At 53.4% G+C, this 21,324-nt stretch overlaps 1 protein-coding gene across 7 annotated transcripts in view; it reads right to left on the minus strand.

Annotated features, from left to right (window-relative positions):
• NFASC (neurofascin) overlaps positions 1–6,610 on the minus strand; it is a 59,837-nt gene extending 53,227 nt beyond the window's left edge. For 5 of the 7 annotated variants that reach the window (XM_026077161.1, XM_026077162.1, XM_026077160.1 and 2 more), the window contains exons 1-6: positions 6,517–6,610; positions 2,866–2,883; positions 1,927–2,032; positions 1,481–1,677; positions 1,030–1,152; positions 605–775 (exon numbers count right to left, since the gene is read on the minus strand). In XM_026077161.1, coding sequence (XP_025932946.1) covers positions 605–775; positions 1,030–1,152; positions 1,481–1,677; positions 1,927–2,032; positions 2,866–2,883; positions 6,517–6,610 — 709 coding nt within the window. The remainder of the gene's footprint in view (positions 1–604; positions 776–1,029; positions 1,153–1,480; positions 1,678–1,926; positions 2,033–2,865; positions 2,884–6,516) is intronic. The other 2 variants (XM_026077158.1, XM_026077159.1) reach the window with 1 other exon arrangement.
• Between the last annotated feature and the right edge of the window lie 14,714 nt (positions 6,611–21,324).

The following is a 21,324-nucleotide window of genomic DNA, read 5'->3' on the forward strand; positions in this document are numbered from 1 at the left end:
AGCGGCATCCAAGAGGACTGAGCCCACATCTCTGGATGCCCTGGGCTGATTAAAACATCCACCTATACGCTCACCCAATAATCCAGATGGTTTGCAGAAATGTTCTGTACAGCTAAATAAGTTAAATAAGGCAACCAAGGACATAACTCCAAATCTGGGTTCCCTATAAACCTGAGCCTGGAGCAAACCAAGGCTATTTCCCACATTTAAAACTAGGAAAAGATCACCAGATATTATACATTTCCCTAAAGATGAGGGGAACTGCCCCATCTTTGTTGAGATGCTTTGAGGTTCTCTCAGACACACAGGCACAACGATACATGCACACAGCTGTCTTTGCAGTCCTGCCACCTATAAAGCTGCGGAGCTGGCAAAGCTCTGAAACACTGGAAGGAAATCGGCTACCTCTCACTCCCACATTAGTAGTCCAAGGACTATCCTTCCTTATCCAAACAAGTTCTTATCCTAAACAAAATGACGGAAGCCACTCTTCTCCCTGGTAGGTCTCAGGGCTGTTGGGGACTCGTACAGGGTGGCCTGAAAGGAGAGCCATGCCGAGAGCAGTCAGAGAAAGACCCATCTGAGTGATCACCGTGACACTTACTGGTTTTCACCTTGAGGGTGTACGGGTTTTTCTGCTGAATGGTGTGGGTGAAGTGGAAGCGTGCATTACAGCTGTAGTCCGTCTGGGCATCTTGCAGCAAGACATTGGAGAAGTACAAGTCCCCGTTCTGGCCCTGGGAGACGCGCTTGTCTTGGTGGATTGGCTCCATGGCTGCATGGGAGAATAGGAATTCAAAGTAAGTCAGAGCTGCCAAAAGAAATACTAACGCTCCTGGATGCTCCCATGGGTGACTGAATAAAGGAGAAAGTAACCCTCCGACCTAAGCCCCGTACTGGTGACTCGATGCTCTAATCTAGCAGTAATACCTCTAAAGATAATTATTTTAAATAAACAGTGCAGGCAACAGAAGCGCTCCCCACAGGGAGTGAGGGTTCAAGCTGCGAAGGGGCACTYGCCCAACTTACAGCTGCTCATCCAGAAGATGACTGGAGAAGGCAGGCCAGGCGGTGGGTTGCACTGTAGGCTAAGTGGAGCGCCTTCATCAACCTCTATCACATCCACCTTTTCCTTGGGCCACAAGGGAGACCCTGTGAAAAGAAGAGTAAAGATACAGCACGCAGTCTGATGAAGGGATCATTTGAGGAGAGATTCACTTTGCAAATCTCTCCCCTCCCTTCTTCCCGCTGGACCTGGCCTGGTTTCAATGGAATGGCCTTGATGCAAACTCTATTTCTATATGTGCAAGATTTCCTGATGCAGGTAACAAATGAAGCAGGCTGAGATGTTCGAGTGCTGAATAATTCCCGTGCCTCTTCTACAAAATCCTGTATGATGCACATATTGACTGTACCCCTTAGGGCAGCTGTCTACCGGGCTTGTTCCTCCGCCAGGACTGGGACAGGGTGCTCTACTCACTAGAAACCTGGAGGTGGATTTTGCTGGAGAGTGCCGTCCCGTAGTCGTTCCGTGCAAAGCACTGGTATTCGCCCTCGTAGTCATCTGGCCGGCCGCCACTGTGGAAGTCGATGACCAGTGTTCCTGACCGCCGCCGCATCGATACTTTGGGGTCTTTTGCCACATTGAAGAACTTCCCGTTCCGTGTCCATGAAAAACTGCAAGCATTGGGGACACGCTTGTTTTGCAACCGTACACTGTATTCACATGGTGAGATCCTTACAGCCAAATTAGCCGATGGTGTAAAATGGCTCAGCTCCACTGACTCCAGTGGAAGCGTGGCCAATTTAGACCTGCAGCAGGCTGGACCCAAGGAGGCCAGAGCTTCTCTAGAGCAAGCCCTTATCTTTTATTGGCTCTAATAAATAGCACAACTTCGATATAACAAGAGCTTTAGATGCGCTTACGTGGGAACAGGATTCCCTTTAGCTTCACATTCAATGAAGATGTTGTCCCTGGGGTCGACGATGTAGTCCTTCACAGACTGCTTGGTGATTGTGGGGGGCTGAGGCACTGCAAGGCAAACAAGAAGCAGTGAGGAGGGTGGTGCAGAGAGGAAGAAACCTCCCTCTTCTGTCCTACAGCAAATCCTGCCAGGTTCTTGGCCTGGTCCCCAGGCTGGACATGCAATTTGTAGACCAAAACCCTTTAAGACCTGAGGAAATTACCACGAGCATTGGTGGGCTGTGTACTATTTATCATCTCTCAAACCATGGGCACTGTTCAGCCTCCCTTTCAGGCTGAGAAGCCCATATTTCTTGCTTGGTGTCTTGGTCTCATTAGGAAAGCTCACAGTTACTTCTTCCTGCTACCAACAGGTCATCTGAATCAGACTGATAGATACCATATCTGTGTACCTCCAAGAAAGAGGCTGCAGCCATGACACAGAAACAGAGAGCAGCTACAAGAAGTTTACAGACACTCCCTGAGCAAGAAACAGGCCCCAAAGCTCCTAGGATCACCCACAAAGAGCACAGCAGCAGTGTTTAGGGCTTGTGAAAATGGGCACATGAGCTTGGCACACGGGCGTCTGCCAAGCAGAGGAGCCTGTTCTCCTCCGGGATGCAGCTTCAGCAATAACAAGCCTCCACAGAGTCAACGTTTGCATTGCAAACTTACTGCTTTGGGGCTACCAGGCCTTGCTGTAGTACCTCTGCAAACCCCGTGTGGCTGGGGAGGGAAGACGGCTCGTCCTTCCTACCCCAAGCCACACCGCAGAGCGTGAAATGCAGCCCCGTACACCCTGTGCCAAGCAAGAGCCTCGAGCAGCCCTGGTTCCTTACGCCCTGCTCCGGACATGTGGAGGCGACTACCACGTACACAGAGAAGATAAGGGTGGGACTTACATTCGCTCTGAATATTTGCTGTTATTTCCAAAGTGCAAGCATAATAAAAAAGAAGAAAAAGGGTTAATTAAAGAGCAAACCTATATACATATACACTCTGTACACAAATATAAACATTACATAGTTACTGTAGGGTCTGCAAATACCCACACATCAACACACAATCATTTTGCATGAATGATTCAGGTATGTTCTGATCCACCAACTTACCGTTCGCGTGTGAGACGCCTCTACCGAGCAGTCCGGGTCGCTGGTCACTGACTCTGCACCCTCTGGGGCCTTCTGGGGCCAGAAGAGGGACCAGTGTGGCCTGGGGAGGCTTCGGTGTCCTCACACCACCCGCCTACAAGCCTGCTGGTGCTCCAGTGGTCCAGGTGGTCGTACGCCAGGGTTAGGAGCATCAGAATTACCCTGAATCCCCCCGTTTCGTCCCCCTGAATCAGAGGCTAACATGCGCCTGATAAACCCTGATGTGGCTTTTTAGGTGGAGGCCAAAATCAGAGAAAGCACCTGTAAAATCCAGTAAAACAGGGGCAGGGGAGCAGTCGCAGCCCGTGCAGGGCGCCCGCCACGCTGGGACGGGAGACGAAGGCTTTTACTCGAGGAAGCAAACTTCTTACCATGGGGGCCAGCGGGACAAACCACTTAGAAAAGCTTAAAAGAAAGAGAAACTGGTGCAACTGCCCCRGCACAGGGCAAGGGGGCTCTGCGGCTGCTGTCAAGGGCACCGGTACAAGAGCGCTGATCTCCGCGACGCAGGGAGGGTTTGACGGCTCCCGGCACGCGGGGAATGGAGCTCCGCTGCTTGCAGAGGCTGCCGTCCGCACGCTTATCCGGCCCCGCTCCCACGGAGCAGCTGTGCCGCTTCCGCACCGCCTGGCCGATGCGGGGAAACCTGGTTCGCGCGACGTGTTCGTGAGCTCAGGCTGGCGGACGCAGGGCGGCTGCCGCGGGGGGGCTAAGGCAGACCCGACCACCAAGCGGCTTAAACAGGAGACGAAAACAAACTCCCCAACTGCCCTCGGGGCCTGGATGAAAGGAAAAGGAAGCTGATGCACCGTGTCTCAAGCGGAGCTAAGGGAGGGCTGCGAAGGGTCGGCTGCCTAATCCTCGCCCGGCGCCAGCACGCGCTCCTCTCCCTCTCCCTGCGACAACGCGGTGCAGGGCGCTCCAGAAACGGGTTCAGACGGATCAGAAATGGAAACAGAGCGGGCAACGCGGGCCGAGCCGCAGGGAGGACACAGACGCTCTGCCGAGATACCTTCAACCCTCCCTTCGCCGCTGCGGGGAAAGCCTCGCGGGGAGCCTCGCCGACAGCGACGCTGCGTTAGGAGGCAGGGCAGCGCCGGGAGGTTAAAAACGTGCCGTCCGGGGATTTTTATGCCATTGCCGCCTATTCTGGGTAGGCAAAGCCAAAGCACGTACCAGGCTTGGGCTGTGGCAGCTTGGCCAAATCCACACAGGCAAAACTGACCCGAGTTTTGTAGCCAGAACGCAGTATTTCTGCTGATTTTAGGTCATGTGTTTGTAAATGTGTGTCCCACCGACGTGGCGGCAAAGGATCCATCCGAGAAGGAACGACAGGAGCGAGCGCTCCGTTTCCACCCCCCTTCCCCAGCAGCAGGGGGGGTAAACGGTGGCTCCCGTGGCTCCGCGCTGCGCAGGGGGAGGATGAGGACGAGCCTAGAGAAACCGTGAGCCCCTGCAGGAAAGCAAGGCTGCCTTCAGCACTGCTCCACCCGACACCAGCATTGCTCTTACTTTTTGACGGTCACATTACATTTAAGCTGTAAAATTGCTCCTTTTCTGATAGGAAGCACAGGAGCAGCAGAGGAAGGCTGGCTGCAAACCCAGGCAGTTTTGCCCGACTGCACTGGCTGCTCCTTCCAGGCAGACTGCTGGCATTTCTGAAAGGTTATAGATCCTAACGGAGCCGGGCCTGAGAAGGAACCACCGAGCTCTGTGCATCCAATAAAATTCCCACTGTTGGCAGCAATGTGCATGTTACAGCGCTGACTGCCGTGGAATAAATATTTTCATCCAGAATCATCTGGAATGGAGCAAAACGGGGACTCAAGCTTGAGTCTTGCACAGATAAGAGATTGCTCTGGGTCCCCCTCCTTGTGCTTTCAAGTTACGCAGGTATTTATTCACCTTGGCGAATCAGGGCTTTCCCACCTTTCCTCCTCAGTTATTTTCAAACTTCAGCGAAAAGCCACTGCCCCAAACTTTTCATTCCCAAATTTTTCATTCTCCTTTTGCTGTCCATCAGTTGAGCATGGATGCAGCCAGCAGACCCAGGACTCCACAGAGCAACAACCCGCAGAGTAGAAATCCCTCCTACAAAGAGCGGCCCTGGTACTTCAGCCTGAATTTAGACCCTGGCAAAAAGCTGCTCTTGTTCTCCGGATGTGCTGCTCGCTGGAGGATTTCAGTGCATCGCACTGCCAGAATATATTCCCTGCAGCGCCAGACTGATTATTATTAACAGCCCCTATAGGAGGAAGCTGCGAGACAAAGAAATGATGAAACTGGTTTCCAGACCAGCGGTTGGGATAGAGCCTCTGAGCCGTGGCTTAGCAGCGCGACCCCCGTCCCAAGCGCGTTCAAACAAGTCACGTGTTTCCCCTGCGCTGGCCTGAAGATGCCCACTCAGCAGAAAGATCGTTATCCCCTGTTCCCCTTCCTCCTCGCTCCACATCCCCCAACTCTTGCGCTTCTGGATCAAACTTAAGTCTCATCTCATAATTAATCGAAAAGTCCCGACAGAGAGATAAAAATCATGCAGCTCTACATATGACCTTCCTGAACACCACTGCCCCGTGGGACCTGGATGCCGGCTCGCGGCAGCATCTGAGCAGACGAGCAGTGAGCTCGTGTCCTCCACGAAGGAGCACACCGAGCCCCGCGCATGCACCGACCTGCCCATTTTGCACAACTTCACTATGTCCGAAGCATCAGTGCTGCGACCAGCAGAGGTCGGAGCTATAACTCAGCCGTGACCTGCGGGATAGGGACACCTCTGCTGATAGATCAAACCCATTTGGAGTAAGCTGGCTCTGCCGGCAAAGCCAGTATTCAGGCTAAACAGCTAACAGGAAAAGGTGTGCCAGCGCAGGACACAGAATTGAAATAATTACCAGCAAAGACACATCCTGGTCCTTTAAGATGCTAACAAAATACAGCAGTGTTGTCTTCAGCACAAATACAATGTAGATGTCCTTAGTAAAATGAGCTTTTATGTCCAAATGGCTCAGCCAGCACAACGGTAGCAGGAGGGACGATGTCTCCCAGCTAGCTGGCCTTCAAGGAGGTAACACAAATCTCTGCTGTGCTCTGCAGACACCCCACGAGTCCTGGGATGCTCTGCTTAAATCAAACAGGCTAAAGATTTGGCAGGATTTTATTTCCTCCAGACCAGCTTGGCCCAGGTGCTCTGTCCCCATTTTGATATGGGGTTTCAAGCCCTTGCTCAGTTTTTGAGGTAGACTGACTAAATCACAGAGTGATTTAAGTGACTTTCTGGATGAACAAACTTCAAAAACAAACAAAAGAAAAGGAAACCTTGGGCTGGACTCAGCAAGCCGCCTGGGCTCTGCTCTTCCTGGCTCTCTCTCCTCAACCACTGAATAGGAGTAAAACAGCACTTACAGTCAAGAGGGACTTCAATGGTGCTGACGAGGTGCTGGAGGCACAGGGCGAACACTATTCCTGCGCGGGCGAGCTGMGGTCTTTGCATTACCATCTTGGACGCCCGGACTGCGTGCCGGCCTCGGTGCCTTCCCGCGAGGCAGGCACACACCGACTTCTTGGGTCCTCACCTGCAACACAAACGCAAAAGCGCGGATCACCGAGCTGGTTGTGGCTCTGCTTCCTGTCTTCTTCCCTTCAGCAACTGTGGCGAGAGAACATTTCCAACCCCAAAACACTCGTGCAGAGGGGTTTTGACAGAGCCAGAAATGCTTTGCTGGCTCTGGTGCCTCAGGTACAAGCCTGCATTCCCTGGCCTCCCAAACCCCTTCTTCTGCTGACAAAAAATCAGCCCTGCCGTGTCATTCGTGCTCAAACCCCAGCGAACCAGCCGGGAGCAGAGCAGAGCTGTCCCGTCCCGCTCTGCCCGGGGACGGTTCAGAGCTGCTCGGAGCGAGCGACTACGAAACCAGCGCCGGGCCTGCACGAGAAAGTGAAAAGGGCGATTTGTTGTTTAAATAACTTAATTGTATTTTATATGCAAGAAACACCGAACAGACATCAACAAAACCCAGCCTTTATTCTGGGTGAAAACAGAGGCGAACGTCACTGGGGAGAGCAACGCGGCAAAGAGCTCTGAGCGCCCGCGGGAGCCGGCGCAGGGTGCTGGGGCGCAGCCCCACCGTCGCCCTACCTTGCTCTTCCCTGATGCAATATTGTGTGTTTCCAGATCACCGGGGTATTTTGGGACGGAGGAGAGCGGAGCGTCCCTTCCCACAGAGGGGAAGAGTGCGCCTCGCGCCGGGGCTGGTCTGCCCAGCCTCCTCCCGGCATGCAAGCCGGGCTCCTTGCAGGCGTCCATCCGAACCTCCCGGCGATGGTCAGGATTCGGGTTTGCATACACATGCTTTTTATTTGGCTTTTAATAAACCCATAGACTAGATGGAGATTAAAAGACAATGGAAAAGGAGGATAAATTACCCGACTTGTGCAACCACAAGCCCCTTAGAAAGGCTACGGTGGCGCAGAGGTTGCATCACGGCCGCGTTACAACTCTGTCTGCAACGGCGCTATAAATACTGGGCATCGGCTGTGCAGACAGCTCGCTCGGCTAAGAACAGAAATAACGCCAGGGCAGCAAGCAGTGGAAAATCCCCAGGCTGGTTCCTCGCTGCTCCTCCCTGCCTCTGTGCACCGGCCTTTGCTGAAGCTGGATGTCACCAGGCAGGAGAACAGCGCAGCGAGGCCATTTGGCAAGCCAGGAGAGCCCGTCTTCATGAAATAYAAATAACCCGCTGCAGCTTCGCCTGCTGCTCCCACTTCAGCTGCTCCTGAGCCCTGTAAGAAGCAAGGGCAAAAGGGAGGGGGGGACCCGGCACCGCCACCAAACCCAGCAAAGGCTGCTGGGGTTAATCCACCAACTCACCTCCCCGGAAAGCCTAGAAAAGCTCCGTCACAGAGGTCTTGAAAGCTAAATTGGGTGGCCTTGAAAATAAACCACAGGGAGAGACCTAGTGGCAGCAGGCAGAGGAGCTATCCTGCCTCCACGGGTCTCCCAAACCGGCCCGACCCAACGGAGGAGAAACCACCACCGCGAGAGCACCAGCACAAGGCAACTTTTAAAGACACTTAGCCGATCACCTTCACGGGGGTCTAGCGGGGTTAACTGTTTCTCCGTCCGCATGGGATTTCTTTCTCCCCGAGAGAAGGGCTGATCCTGCCCTGCGACCAGCAACCACTGCGAGCGTCCGCAACCGGCACGTGCATGAGGTTAGAAAGAACGGGGGGAGGATCACGTGCGTCGCTCCRTCCCCTCTGCAGGCTAAGCACGCGGGCGGGGATTTTTAAAGCACTAAGAGAGCAAGCTGCTCAGCTTCCAAGGCTTCCCCGCAGCATTCCTGCGCCTGCAGAGATTCCCAAATTTCCGAGATGAGACGAGACCAGTCAGAGCATCTTTCCCGCCCTGCTCTTCGCCTGAGGTCTAAACGTACTCGCCACCCTTCTGCGTCTCAGTTGCACCAGATTACCGATTGCTTGGGGTTTTGGGGGGGGGCTCCGCTCTTTTTTGCTCATTCTAAGGATTTYCCAATCCAGCTGTTGCAATAAAAATAGTTGAAGCACAGAATAATTGTGGGACTGGGCCAGTAATTGAAGTCACATACAGGACTTGCGCAGTCCTCAGTGACCTGGTCACGCTGGACAAGGCTTTTCAGATTGCTTCTTTAGCTTTCTGTCTAGGGGAGGATATCATTTTGATCTGTAGTCTTCATTATTTAGAGCTCTTCATTCTTCTAGTTACAGCTTAAAACGAGTAATGGCTCAGCTGGTTTTGTACCTTTCTGTTAGCAAGAAAAAGTTTGATTCGTGAACTAAATCAATCAATACTGCAACCGGACATTCAGCGAGGCTAACATTTCTCGTGTTCCTACTGTGCTTGCATTACTGATGCTTCACCTCACTGCCACAAAATGCTTTAAAACCCTCTTTCTCCACATAATATGGGAAGGAAGGTATAAGACAGCAGCTATTTAAATAATGCATAACTCCAAATGCCACTTTGTGGTTGAAAAGTGAAGAATACTGTTTTCTTTAGGTTGGGTAGTACTTGGTGTGAGAGAAATGGCCATGGCACTAAGGAGTAGGCTCCTGGCACAGATGCTTAGGAGATATTTGTACATACAAGCATGTGTGGGTGATTTTGCATTAAATGTTAATACGGAAAGAACTGAGCCCAAACACTCTTACATACAGCACGCAAAACACTAGGCATCTGTGCATGAAACCGACGGGAAAAAAATATATCCTACCGACCAGCACAGTTTTGCGACTGGAAAAGTAAGGGCGAGGGGGGAGAGAGAAATTTGCATTCTGAGCCGATGGGAACAGCAGGGAGGGGGCTGCTCCGCACTGCAACACGTGGGCAGAGCTGYGGGGGAATTACCCAGGGGTTTCCCGTGCCGGCTGAGCGGCACRGCGAGAACGGCGGGTTCAGCCGGAGTTACGGCGTGTCTAGATGGAGCGGCGCGGGAAGAGCCACACGGGACAGGACTAGGGAGAATCCACTGGCTTAAAGGCAAAGCAACAAATCGGAAGGAGCATGAACAAATGAAAATGATAATAATAATAATTAAAAAAGCAACAGAACACACAAAGTGCATCCCYGCGTTCAGAAAACCGAAGCGCAAGCGCGCAGCTCCGGGCTCCCGTYGCTGTGGGGCAGCGTGGGCAACCCCGTCACGCTGCCTGCACCACTGCTGCCGTGCCTGCGCCTGTGGGCGGCTGCTCAGGACACGCAGTGCCGCACGGCCGAGCCGAACACGGCCCACGCCGCCAGGCCCTCGCCCCTTCCCGGGGCGGAAAGCCCGGGGAAAATCTCACCGGCACCAAGGGCTCGAGCTGCCTTAGGGGGTCGAGGCACCAACACGCTTATCTGGGGCTGCTAATAGTCGTGAAGCCGCCTGATGTCTTAACCTGCTTCTGCGAGACTGACTCAACGTGCGAGAGATCTGAAACGTCCCACTGACTCTGCCAGGCTGCAAATTCTTCGAGAACGGGGCTCTGGCTCCCGCGCAACGGAGCAGATGAGACCTCTTCTTCCTAGACTTAATGTTCCTCAGTCTTTGTTCCAGGGTCCTGCCGCACAACGCAGAAAAGATCCAATTCCTGCCAAAACAGCCGAGCGAGCCCTTCGACCTTGTATCTGCCGCAGCCTCCTGGGATCGGCCGTAGCCATGGAATCGCATGGGCTGAGCCTGGGGTCGATCAGAAAGCTCCTGAACTGGCTGGCCACAAACCAACCCAAAATCCGGACCCATAATATTCAGTGGAGAGAGGCCACTTCAGATGAGGATTTCTGCCAGCTGCATTCTGAGATACCTCTACGCTCTCCAAACCCGCAGCTCTATAGATCAAATCCTAGAGACGAAGCAACGAAACGATGCTCTCCGTCTCCTGTGCTGGCTCCAGAACACGCCGTGCCAGACGTCCCGCGTAGCACCGGTGAGATTTGGGCAGACGTCAGCTACCCCTGCGAGATTTCCAGCAACGCAGACCAAAACCTCACACGAACAGCTGCACGACTGAGATGCCACCAAAGGGGAATTCGCCTTCTCCAGCACAGCTCTGCTCCAGCGCTGACCTGAACCCCAGCACTAGCAGAGGCCACGTCCCTGCTCCACTTTCCTCCAGCTACGAGCAGACGGCACTAAGAYGGACTCGGATGCCTTCTTCCCCAAATACTTATCTAGGGTTCAAAAGTGTTTTGCAGACTTGGTGCTTTCCATTTCCCCAGTGACCTACTGCAGCATTAATTCTCTGAAGTCTTAGTCTAGATGGAGAAATATATCCCAGATCTTGCTCCAGACCTCTTTCCAGATGAATTATTTTCGCAAATACGTTTTTCTTTTGATAAAAGCATTAGAAACCCTAGGACAGGACCTTTAAAACTAGAGACCGCTCCTTTTGCAAAATTCAGCCAAATGTCCACACAGCGTGGGGTGTATTTGAAGTGTTTAAAGAGAAATTGTGCTTTCCATAGCAAAATTAGCCCCAGTTCCTATGCTTGTGCAGCGGTCACGGCAAACCAGACTGAAGCAACAAGAGGCTTGCAGAAGGAAGCACCTTGCCATGCAGAGCCCCCCTCACTTTAAAGAAAACACACACAGAGGCTTGTACCGCGGCGCCGGGGGGTTTCCGCTCCGTTTTAAAGGCAGAGGGTGATTTTGCTGCATCGTCAAATGTTTTCCAAACAAATGCTGATTTTCAAACGATAGTGCAGCGGTTCAGCAAGCGCCTCAGGGAGGAAAACCTCGGTGTTTCAACTCGGTCCTGTCCCTCCTGCTCTCATCACACCCAGACGAGGACGGCTAGCTCTTCCCCCCCAAAACAGGGTCAGACGGACTGATGCYGTTAAACTGAGGTGCTACTTGCAGCTGCGAATCGCCCTCCCTGGCGAGCAGGACCACAGCGAAGAAAGGGCGGCTGCAAATGGCTCGGGCCTCACCAGCCCCCAAATAAACCCACCGCTGTTTCTTCCAGTTTAGGAAAATACTTGCCAACACAGAAAAACACAAATGCAAATCAAGAATTTAGCTGTATCTAGCCCCTAATTCGTTTGCTTCAGATGCCTGTTGGATGCAAAGAGCAGTCTCAAAGCAAACTGCCACGCGAGTCATTCCCGGCACAGGCTCTTCTGCAACAGCTTCACGCTCTCTGGTTTCTCCTTATGTAAAGATAATGCTCATATACCAGTAATCTAAAYATAAAACACACATCCAAACACCTTGTCTGTTAGCCACTCAAAATCTGCAGTGAAGGGGAAAAAAAAAAATACAACTTTTAAAATTCTTTCGGGTCCCTCTCCATCTCCTACATCTCTGCTGCAACATCAGATGTGATACGGATGATCTGACTAGAAAAAAGACTTCGCTCCAGACACCTGCATTGCTGCTTTGCTTCGGGGCTATTCAAGGACACCGATCCAGCCCGGCAGCCTGCTCACCAGCACGGCAAAACTGCAAAGGTCAATAACCAGGGAAGAAACGCTGCTTCTCTACTTCTCCACGCACACAACGATTTAAGGCGCAGGGTGCCCCCCCAGCGAGGCCGGCAGGCACGGTACCCGCGCCGGCTTCTCCTCTCGCTCACCTCTCCGCAGCTCRGCTCCTCCGCCACGCGCCTGCAAGCGTCGGCACGCACCGCATCCTGAGCCCGTCCGAAGATCCCAACCCCGTTGCCCCGTGTGGCTCCGGTCCCCTTTCCCACGGTTCGGAGAAGGGGAATCTTGGGGAACACGGGTGCGCACGCAGCTACATGGAGCTCGAGGATGTCCCTGGGTGCACCAGCGGCACTGGGGAAGGGCCCAAATTCATTTCCTTAATGAAACTGGACCTTCCTGAACGGCAGCCAGGACCAACTCCTTCCCTATAGCCCCACTCCTGCAAAAGGACCRCGAGCCTGAGCTCTCCACGGCAGACCGGGCGGCTTTGGGAGCGGGTGCAGGAGCGATTAAGCGGCGGCAGGAAGAATCCCTGGCTGAAGACAAATGAAATTAAATAATTCCACAATGAAGAATTATTTTTAATCAGCTCATTAGATCCAGCAGGACACTTTCACTAGCAATTAGGCATTTATCCTTATTTATGGTTGCAAGAGGAATAGTAAAACTCTGGCTGCTAGTGTTCCCAAGAAGACTCCTCCAGCACCATTTTATGAGTTTCACTCAATTAAAACTGATTGAATAGCACAGAGCAGCGTTTCCGCAAAGAGAAAACCCTTTTGGTTTCAGATAATGAAGACGTTGATTTAGAAGGAACGCATGCATGCGATTCCCTAAGAGTGATTAAAGAATTCATTTTCGGGGTCTAACTCCTGCTCTGTCCCAGCTCTCCGTAGCCTTCCCCCGCTATATGTAACGTATTAGATGGGTTTCCAGGTTGCTGACTTCCAGCTTGCAAATCTACATCCCCCTTCAGTCTGGCAGCGACAGGCCCTTTYGTCACCGGTGGTAAAAGCCAGCGAGCGGGTGCCGGCTGATCCCTACAGCCCCAGCAGAGGAACTGCTCCACGYGGGCAAATCCCACCTGGAGCTGCCTGGTTAGACGCGACACGGCCTGCCGAGCCYGACCGGGCGTCGGGAACTGACCTCGCCACCCAAAACCTTGGCAGTGCTGGACAGACGTATCCAGACACGCGCCTGTCCGTGTTTACTGGTTGCATACGGATGCACCGTAGCAAACGGCATACGTACACACACCACGCACGGGCGAATCCCTACATGTACGCTTAAGGATGCATTTAAAGCCAACGTTGCATTACCGCGCAGAAGTCAATGCCGATGTACAGCAACCTGCAGCGGAGCACGGGGAAGAGGAAAGGGTTGATCATCCGGCATTGCCATCCGGAGGGAGCACCGGGCCTGGAAGATGCCCGTTCCTTGAGGCGGCCGACCCCGCGTGGGGAGGGCAGCATCTCCCTGCTTGCCTCTGCTTGGAGGAGAGAGAAGCGCTTTGTCCTCRCTCCGAGGTTGGGAACAGCTTTCACGATTGTTCTTCAAAACACAGCGACTGTCAGAGGCAGACACCAGCACACGCATTTGCATTTCGCTGTCTCCTCTCTCCCCCTTTAAAAAAAAACCCCATGGTATCCATCCTTTCAACAACTACCGCTTCCAGACCTGCACGCCCTAATCATGGCTGAGAAGGGAAGTCGGTTCTAGGCCGGTTCCAGGCTAAGGTTATCGATGGTCCCGCATCTACCGACAATCATTTCCATACCACGAACGCTAGGCAGGAGCTCCCAAACTCATCTTTSCTCCCGTCCTCTGAAAAAAATGAAATTTCTCAGAAAGACCCGCTCCACGAGGCTGGCCGCGGGGGTCGGGTCAGGGCTGACCCTCCTCGGAGGATTCCCCGCAGCCTCCGTCGCAAGCCCTGGCCACCTCCGGCACCGCTGAACCCCCCTGCCGCAGCGGCCGGTGGCGGCGAGCAGGTGGGACCAGAGCTYGCAAACCCGGGAGAGAAACCCACTGCAAAAAGACGAGGCTGCCCCATCCGCCGGCCTGGTCCTGGCCGGGGGGGGGGGGGAAGGCGGCAATCAAGAGCTCGTGAAAATTGGGTGCCCCGACGGCGAGGCCGCCGCAGGGACCCGGAGCAGCTCCGAGGTGGGGAAGGTCCGCGGTGGCCGGGGCGGAGAGGTTCTGCGAACCCRCATACCGTGGCTGTCACTTGGGAAACCTGCACGGAGCAGGGACGGAGCTCGGGCTGGGACCGATCGCCCCGGCTCCCCGGCGTTCGGCCGCGGTACCCGCTATGGCTTTACGCCCGGGCAGCGGGTTTTCGGKGTGCAAGCGGCGGTGCCGGAGCGAACAGCCACCGACGCGAGGACAGCAGGCGCTGCTCCCCGAGAAGAGCCCGTAGGGCTACGCTTGATATAAYCAGAGCCCAAAGCGAAGCGTGCAAAATAATCAACAGAAAAGGGCAAACGCCATTTAAAAGCAGCAGCCAAATTAAGGGCGAGCGGTTGCCAGGTCCCGCTGCGGTTACGAGTCCCCAAGCAGAGCTCACCTAAACTTCTGCACTGGTTTCGACCGAGTCCCTCACATCCCCGGTCCCCAATTACCAACTGGGCTGAAAGTCACCTCCATCTTCCTCTCCGCAAGTGGTTGCGGCGGCTCCCGTCCCCATTCTCCGGGTCACAAAGATAACTTCCAAAATTCCGGAGTCCTCCCCGTCCTCCGGGAAAGAGCTTTCTCCTGCCTGCCTTGCTCACGGGCTCCCCGGCTTCCCCAGACCGAGCCCTGCAAGAGCAGAGGTTTGGGCGCACGCGGCAGGCACCTCCGACGCCGTCAGCCCTCCGTGAACGCTCCAGACTGATGGACGCGTTTGGGATAACTGCCAATATTGCCTTTTCAGCACATCTTTGAGGGACACATACAGGCCATTTCTCACAGCCCCTGCTTTCTCATCTCGCTTCTCCGTGGGATTTTTGCCATATGGCGCATTTTCCTTTCACTCCCTGTAACACTCCTGTATCACACGTGGGTGACTTCTCAATCTCATGCCCTGCAGGCTGGATGAATTTTAAAAGAACTGAACAAATGAGCATTGAGAGAAAGCGTAGCGGTATCGCAAGGAACAACGATGGCTTCCTGAAGTCACCCACCAGTAAATGCCAGGAGGAGAAGCGGCAGCATCCCTTCGACTCCGTATAGGGCAAAACGTGGGAAGTGGGAATGAATCAGTCAGTTCCCTGAACTTCAGAGCCGATACCCGCAGTCGGATTTATAACTTTAGCTTGTCTCGGTACCTAACCAGGCAGCCAGAGCCCACTCCACCTGCCTCCTGCAGCGCTCTGGAGTCAGGGCCAGCTGCACCAGGGCTCCTATTTCAGATATATTTAAAAAAGCCAGGAGGAATGGGAAAATTGCGCTTGCTACTACGGCTGCTACATGGCTGCAGCTTGCAGCTTTTGAGCGCAGGCAGCGGTGACACTTGCACCAGGCAGCCCATTTCCTTATAAAGCTGCGAAACCCTACTAAAAGCACGGATAACTCCAGGGACAGGCTCTTAATCTATCACGGTCATATCTCAGCACTACATAAACGTCAATTAATTTATCCTCCCGTCCTTCTAGCAACGTAAGGAAATACCGCACTTCTATTACACGGAGAGACTCTAGTCCAGCGAGGTTACGTGTTACCCCAAGGTCACGCAAAAGACGTGGCATGGAGGGGAAATGAACCGAGATCACCCGAGCACCGAGCTTAAGCAGAAAAAATGACTTAACCTTTACAGACCTGTCGCCGAGAGCAGGAAAGAAATGCAAAAGCAGGAAACTTTCCGCGGACCGGGACGATCTGGGCTTCATCAGCCCGAACGGGGCCCGCGGGAACGGCGCCGTGCCGGCGGCTCCGTGGCAGCTGGGACTTCGCCCCGCGACAGCTGAGCGGCAGATCCGCGGGGCCGGTGCCGGAGCAGCCGGGGCTAATGAGCGGGCCAAACTCCACTTCCCACCCTCCTGGGGAGTCCCTGCTCCCGAGCTGCTCGTTTCCACGTCCTTTCCTTTCAGCAGCAGGAGAGAAGCAAGTCAGAAAAAATAATCTGCAGGAGTTATCCTTAGCAGAAAGCAAGGGCGCTCGGGGGCATCGCTTCTGCCTGCTTCCTTGGGCCGCCAGCATCTGCTGCATAACCTTACGCTTAAGGATCATGGGGTGGGGTACAGCTAACATGTAAAAGCGGTCGTTTTTTCCTGTTTTTCTTGGTTTTAGGAAATTTTTAAGAGCTCTCCTTATATTGCAACCTTTTGAGATAAATGCAGGGTCATTTGCTTAATTCGGATGCTGCTTTGTTTAAGAGAAGGGGCCGAGGAAGGGAGCGGGTGTGAAAAGCATGAATTGAAAAGGAAGAAAYGTAGCCAAGAAAGTTTCACGCCGAGGAGTTTTAAGGGGCAGGAGCGAAAATAACCAAACCCCAAACTCGCTGCCCGGTGCCTCCTGCCGGACACTAGTTTGGGGCATCTTGGCCAATTTTTAATGGCGCAGAAACTATGATGCAAAACCGAACAGGGCCCCAGCCCGCGATGCCTCTCACCCTGGCGAGGAACTGGTAAATGATGATTTAGCCGATTGCATCACCGATAAACGAGGACTGTGGCCCCAGCTCCCCGGCACCTGCTGCGTGATCCGCTACGTGCTCCCGCGCATGGTGTCACGCAGGTTAAATCGCCCCGTTCGGCTGCATCACAGCAGCCCGTGACATGATGCAAGCTGTCACAGATCCCCGCGCCGCAACACCACGAGAAGGGTTTTGCTTTCGCACAGAGGAAAAAGGTTAACGAAGCACAAGCTGCACGAGCTGCAGGGTGCGGATGCCCGGGGTTGAGAGGCCCTCGACTGCTCATGCACCAGGCAGACGAATTGCACGAGCTGCGTTCCCGTCTCGCAGCACTAAGGGTCCGGGCACTCRGGATCACCGCAGAGCCCGAGACCTTCTCCTTACAGGAGAAAACCCTCAACTCTTCCAAAAGGGTCAAATCCCGCCTYGGGGAGCCGCAGTGCCCTGTTAATTCTTTTCTCCAGGGAGGAAACCTTGCCTTGAGCCTCACCGGGTCAAATTTAAAGGTGCACAGTAGAAAGGCAGCGCAGACGCAGACGATCACCTAACGCCCTGGGGAGGAGGCCAGGCGGCCCCGGCCCGGCTGCAGCCGCTGTCGTTGAGCAGGCACGTGGGGCCAAGGTCTGTCTCCGCTTCCCCCCGGCGTGCAAACCCCCCTCTCGGCCGGGGCGACCCGCAGGGCCCCCAGGTCCTGCCAACACCTCCCTGCACCCGCTCCAGGGGGGCTGCTCACGCCGTGGGCTTCCCTTTCCACCGATTCACTAGTATTTTTATTTAGCAGATGGAAAAAAAACTGATTACTAGAGACTGTGCTTGATTTTGTGGAGAAGCTGAACACTCCTGCCATCGGGGAAAGGCAGCTATTTCGGCAGCGTAACCAGAGGGAAAGAGGCAGGGGAAGAGCTGGGGATGCACGGAAAGGACAYGGTGCTTTGAGTCCTGAACGCTACCCACGGGAAGTTGCAGTCCCCAAAGGTGAGGAAGGACTTGAGCACAAAGGCTTTAATTTTAGGCAAGACAGTTCTTGAGTAAATACTTTATTTATGCCTTTGCTTAAAAAAAAAAAAAAGTTTAAAGTTCACTACTGCAAAAGTTTCCTTAGTAGATGTTTTCCTACTACTAAAGATCCAAAGTTCCCGGGCAATTCCAATATTATTTTGCAATGAAGTTTTCTCCCAAAGGACTTTAGACTTTTTATTGGCTTAATGACCACTTTCTATTTTAATTATCTGGACTCTTCACCCTGCTGTATTTTCATACAGAACTAGATCTCCTTAAAACATAAGCTTGCGTGTAAGACGGACGGGAGATGAGCRTCTTCAAGGCCCGACCTGCAGAGCATCCGTCAGCAGCAGGCTGGGGGGAAGGGGCCCGGGCTCTGCACCGGCCACGGCACGTCCCAGCCCCGCGAAGCAAGGAGGCAGGAAAGGCTGGGCGAGGTGGTACCTAACGGGAATGGGAACCCCTCCTGATGAGAGGCCGGCCTGGGGACCCCCGGTGAGATGGTCCCTTTTGCTGCCCGTGGAGCATCACCAGGAGAAGCGAGAGGATTTTGCTCTGAAGCTCCAGGACATCCGCTCCACATGCCCCTCAACTCGGGGTGCTCAAAACAGACATCAGAGCCTGGGGACACAGCTCGTCCACTAGCCATGCCGCTGCAGGTCCTTCCCCACCACTGCCCGCACGCAGTTACCCAACGTTCAACATATAGCCTTCATCCCATCTCCGAGATCTGTAACCAGATCCATCACACAGGTGTCACCAACAAGACGGGGACAGGCCCGCTGATTATCAGGCCAGCGAGTGAGCTGTATTTACAGACACCAGTCCCCTCCCAGAGCCCGGACAAGGGCCCTCCAGCTGTCACCAGTATCGTCTTACAGCTCATAGGCAGCACGAACGCCGTCACCGGACACCGTGGCCTCCTTTGGTGGGTCCCATAACGCACCACCCCACCAGGTGAGGTTAGCTCTGCGAAGCCGGGCTCTCGGCGACCGTATCATGATGTTGAGCACCAGCCCTGATCCCGAGATACATTTCCCGAGAGGACTCGGTGTACATAATTAAACTGCCCTGCTCTTCCCAGAGACAGTCTTCGAGCGCGTCTGGTTTCCATGCTCCACAAACTGCCTTTGACATTTAACTTCAAACCCCCGGCACCTCAACAGCGGAGACAGAGCAACGCGGCAGCGAGTCTGACATTTCCTCCCTGAGCTATCTGACGTACGGCCTTTAGACAACACAACCGAACGTTTTGGAGAAAGGGGAGGGGAGCAAGAAAGATGCGACGGTTGCTCAAAACCTTATATAAAAAGCCAAGCAACAAGGTTATCTGTAGCTGCGTGAATGCTAGATTCTCCCAGTAGCACTGGGCTTTCTTTTGCACAAACACCGTGCAGCCAGGTTTCCCTGTCCTGGGCGCACTCAGCAACTAGCTACACGTGGGCAATCACAGGATGGAGATCATTAGCTTTCATCTACGCTCCTTGGTGCATCACTGCTACGTAACCGAGCTCATTGCTAGGAGATCCGAGTTTCAAGGACCGCTCACCTGCCACGTCTTCGTAAACCCTCACAAAAAGTTGTGCGTGTTTTACTGGATCACACTACGGGCATGAAGTGCATCTTACAATGATTTTTCCAAAAAGGGCAAAGCAGCATCGTAAGCCCTCAGTTTTCCTAAGAAAAATATCTCACCACACCATCTTTATGTCAATCGCTTCCAATGGCTCTTGAACCTGTTGACCCATGTCAAATCCAAGTAGGGACATCTTTGCCTCCGCCGGCCGTGCCCCCACTGCCCTGGCTCCCTGCCTTCCCCCTGCCTTTCTCCCTCGTGACCCCACAAACACAACTTCAGAATAGCTCATTTCCCAACGGATGCTGCCAGGGATGGGCGACCCCGAGCTAACGGTCTACGTGTCTCCGATGCCCACGCCCGTAGCGTGTTTTATTGGCCCCGCTCTCACCGTCTGGCCTCAGACTTGAAATATTTACAGCCTTCAATGAGAGCAAGTGTTTTAGCCTGGTATAGCATCGATGCTGTGAAATCACACGTTATTTTTTATTACCCTTAAAAGCAGCCTTTGCTCAGCATTAGAAGGGAAACACCCTTTTCTGGTATTTGTCAGCAATGTCACAGAACTTGCTTTGGCAAATTTCTTAGCATGTTTTTAAGATGCTCATTATAAAATTCTCACCCTTTGCAATGCGGTCATTAATATTGCCAGCACAATTACTCCATCTGCCTTTTGAGCCCCCTCCAAAACAGTAATAAGTTAATTGGTAGAAGCATTTGGTTTCAGCATAATAAAGTTGGCACAAAAACAGCTTTTAACCTTCAGGACTGAGTGTAGGATGCAGGATACAGATTACTCGTTCAGTGTGTTTAAAAAAAATAAAGTTAAAGGAACGCACGTTGAAAGACCAGGCTGCTGCTTAATATTTCTATTAAAATAGCCAGACTGAACCCAAAGAAAACAAGGCCAGGCTCGCTGCTGTGCGCAGCGCTCGTCTCATGGAGCTTCTCCTGCAACCTTTGTTCCAAAGGGCCTGTTCAGCGGCAACGCTGCTTCCAAGCTGCTTCGCAAATCTGCTGTCATTAGTGTCAGGCGTGACACCCACTCGCAGACAACAGCAGCTCTGGCACCGACTGTGAAAACAGGGAGCAAAAGCAACTGGTTTGTGCACTGAGAAGGCAGAGAAGGCACAGGAGCAGTACAGGGGCCACCTATAAATGATAGATAAGCAATGGGGGGGGGGRGGGGGGGAAGAAACCAGCTGCAAGACTAACTGTTGTTTTGCGATCGCCATCTGTGCAAGGTCAACAGCAAGTCCACAAGCAGCATTTACCTAAGAGGCTGCCTTGAGCCAGAGGGTGCGTGAGATAAGGACCCTTCTCCGGGTTGCAAACTATTTCCAGCATCCCGCAGGCTGGAGGATAGCGCTAGTCCTACAAGCCCTGGCAAACGCAAATCTCTTCTCCCTGGCAGAGACTGGAAGCAAGGGAAAATGGTTCACCAGATAAATAATGGAATTCAAAATAAAAGCAAGCAAAAAAAGGAAGTATAATTCTTAAGTATTCAGTGATTCCACTGTCTCCCACCTCATCTCAAACTCATCCAGCTGATCCACAAACTGCTGTATATGTTAAAATGCAAAATATCTTAGCAAAAGCTATTAAAACAACTGAAGACTGTAGCTGAGAAGAAACGAGGGGCAACAAGAAAGGATTGGGAGCTCAGGGCTGCATCAACAATTTCCTCGAGTTCCTCGTGCCAAAATTCAGACTGAAATCTGGCTGGGGTTTTCTAGCAAAACTCTTAGTTTCTGGGTTTCCCCTGGCACTACTCAAGGAGCAGAGGAATTATCACGTTCGGTGGCACCCGAGATCTCCCTGGCAGGGACCGCGTGGGATCCAGCCCGGCAAGCACTGGGAGGCTCCGGGCAGCCCCGAGCGGTGGCCGGTGCCCGGCAAGGCCGGGCCAGAGCATCCCAACGCTTCCCGCGGCCCAGCCGAGATGCCAAGCCTCGCGCCCTGGCCGAGCTCCAGCTGGGCAACATCCGAGCACTTCCTCGGCGGTTTCGCCTGAATAGGGAATTCTTCCCGCAAAAGCCAGGCGTGGAGAAGAACCCGTTCTCGGCCAGGCACCCAAAC

The sequence above is a fragment of the Apteryx rowi genome, unplaced genomic scaffold (assembly GCF_003343035.1).
Source record: "Apteryx rowi isolate R43461 unplaced genomic scaffold, aptRow1 scaffold_45, whole genome shotgun sequence".
NCBI classification, from domain to species: Eukaryota; Metazoa; Chordata; class Aves; order Apterygiformes; family Apterygidae; genus Apteryx; species Apteryx rowi.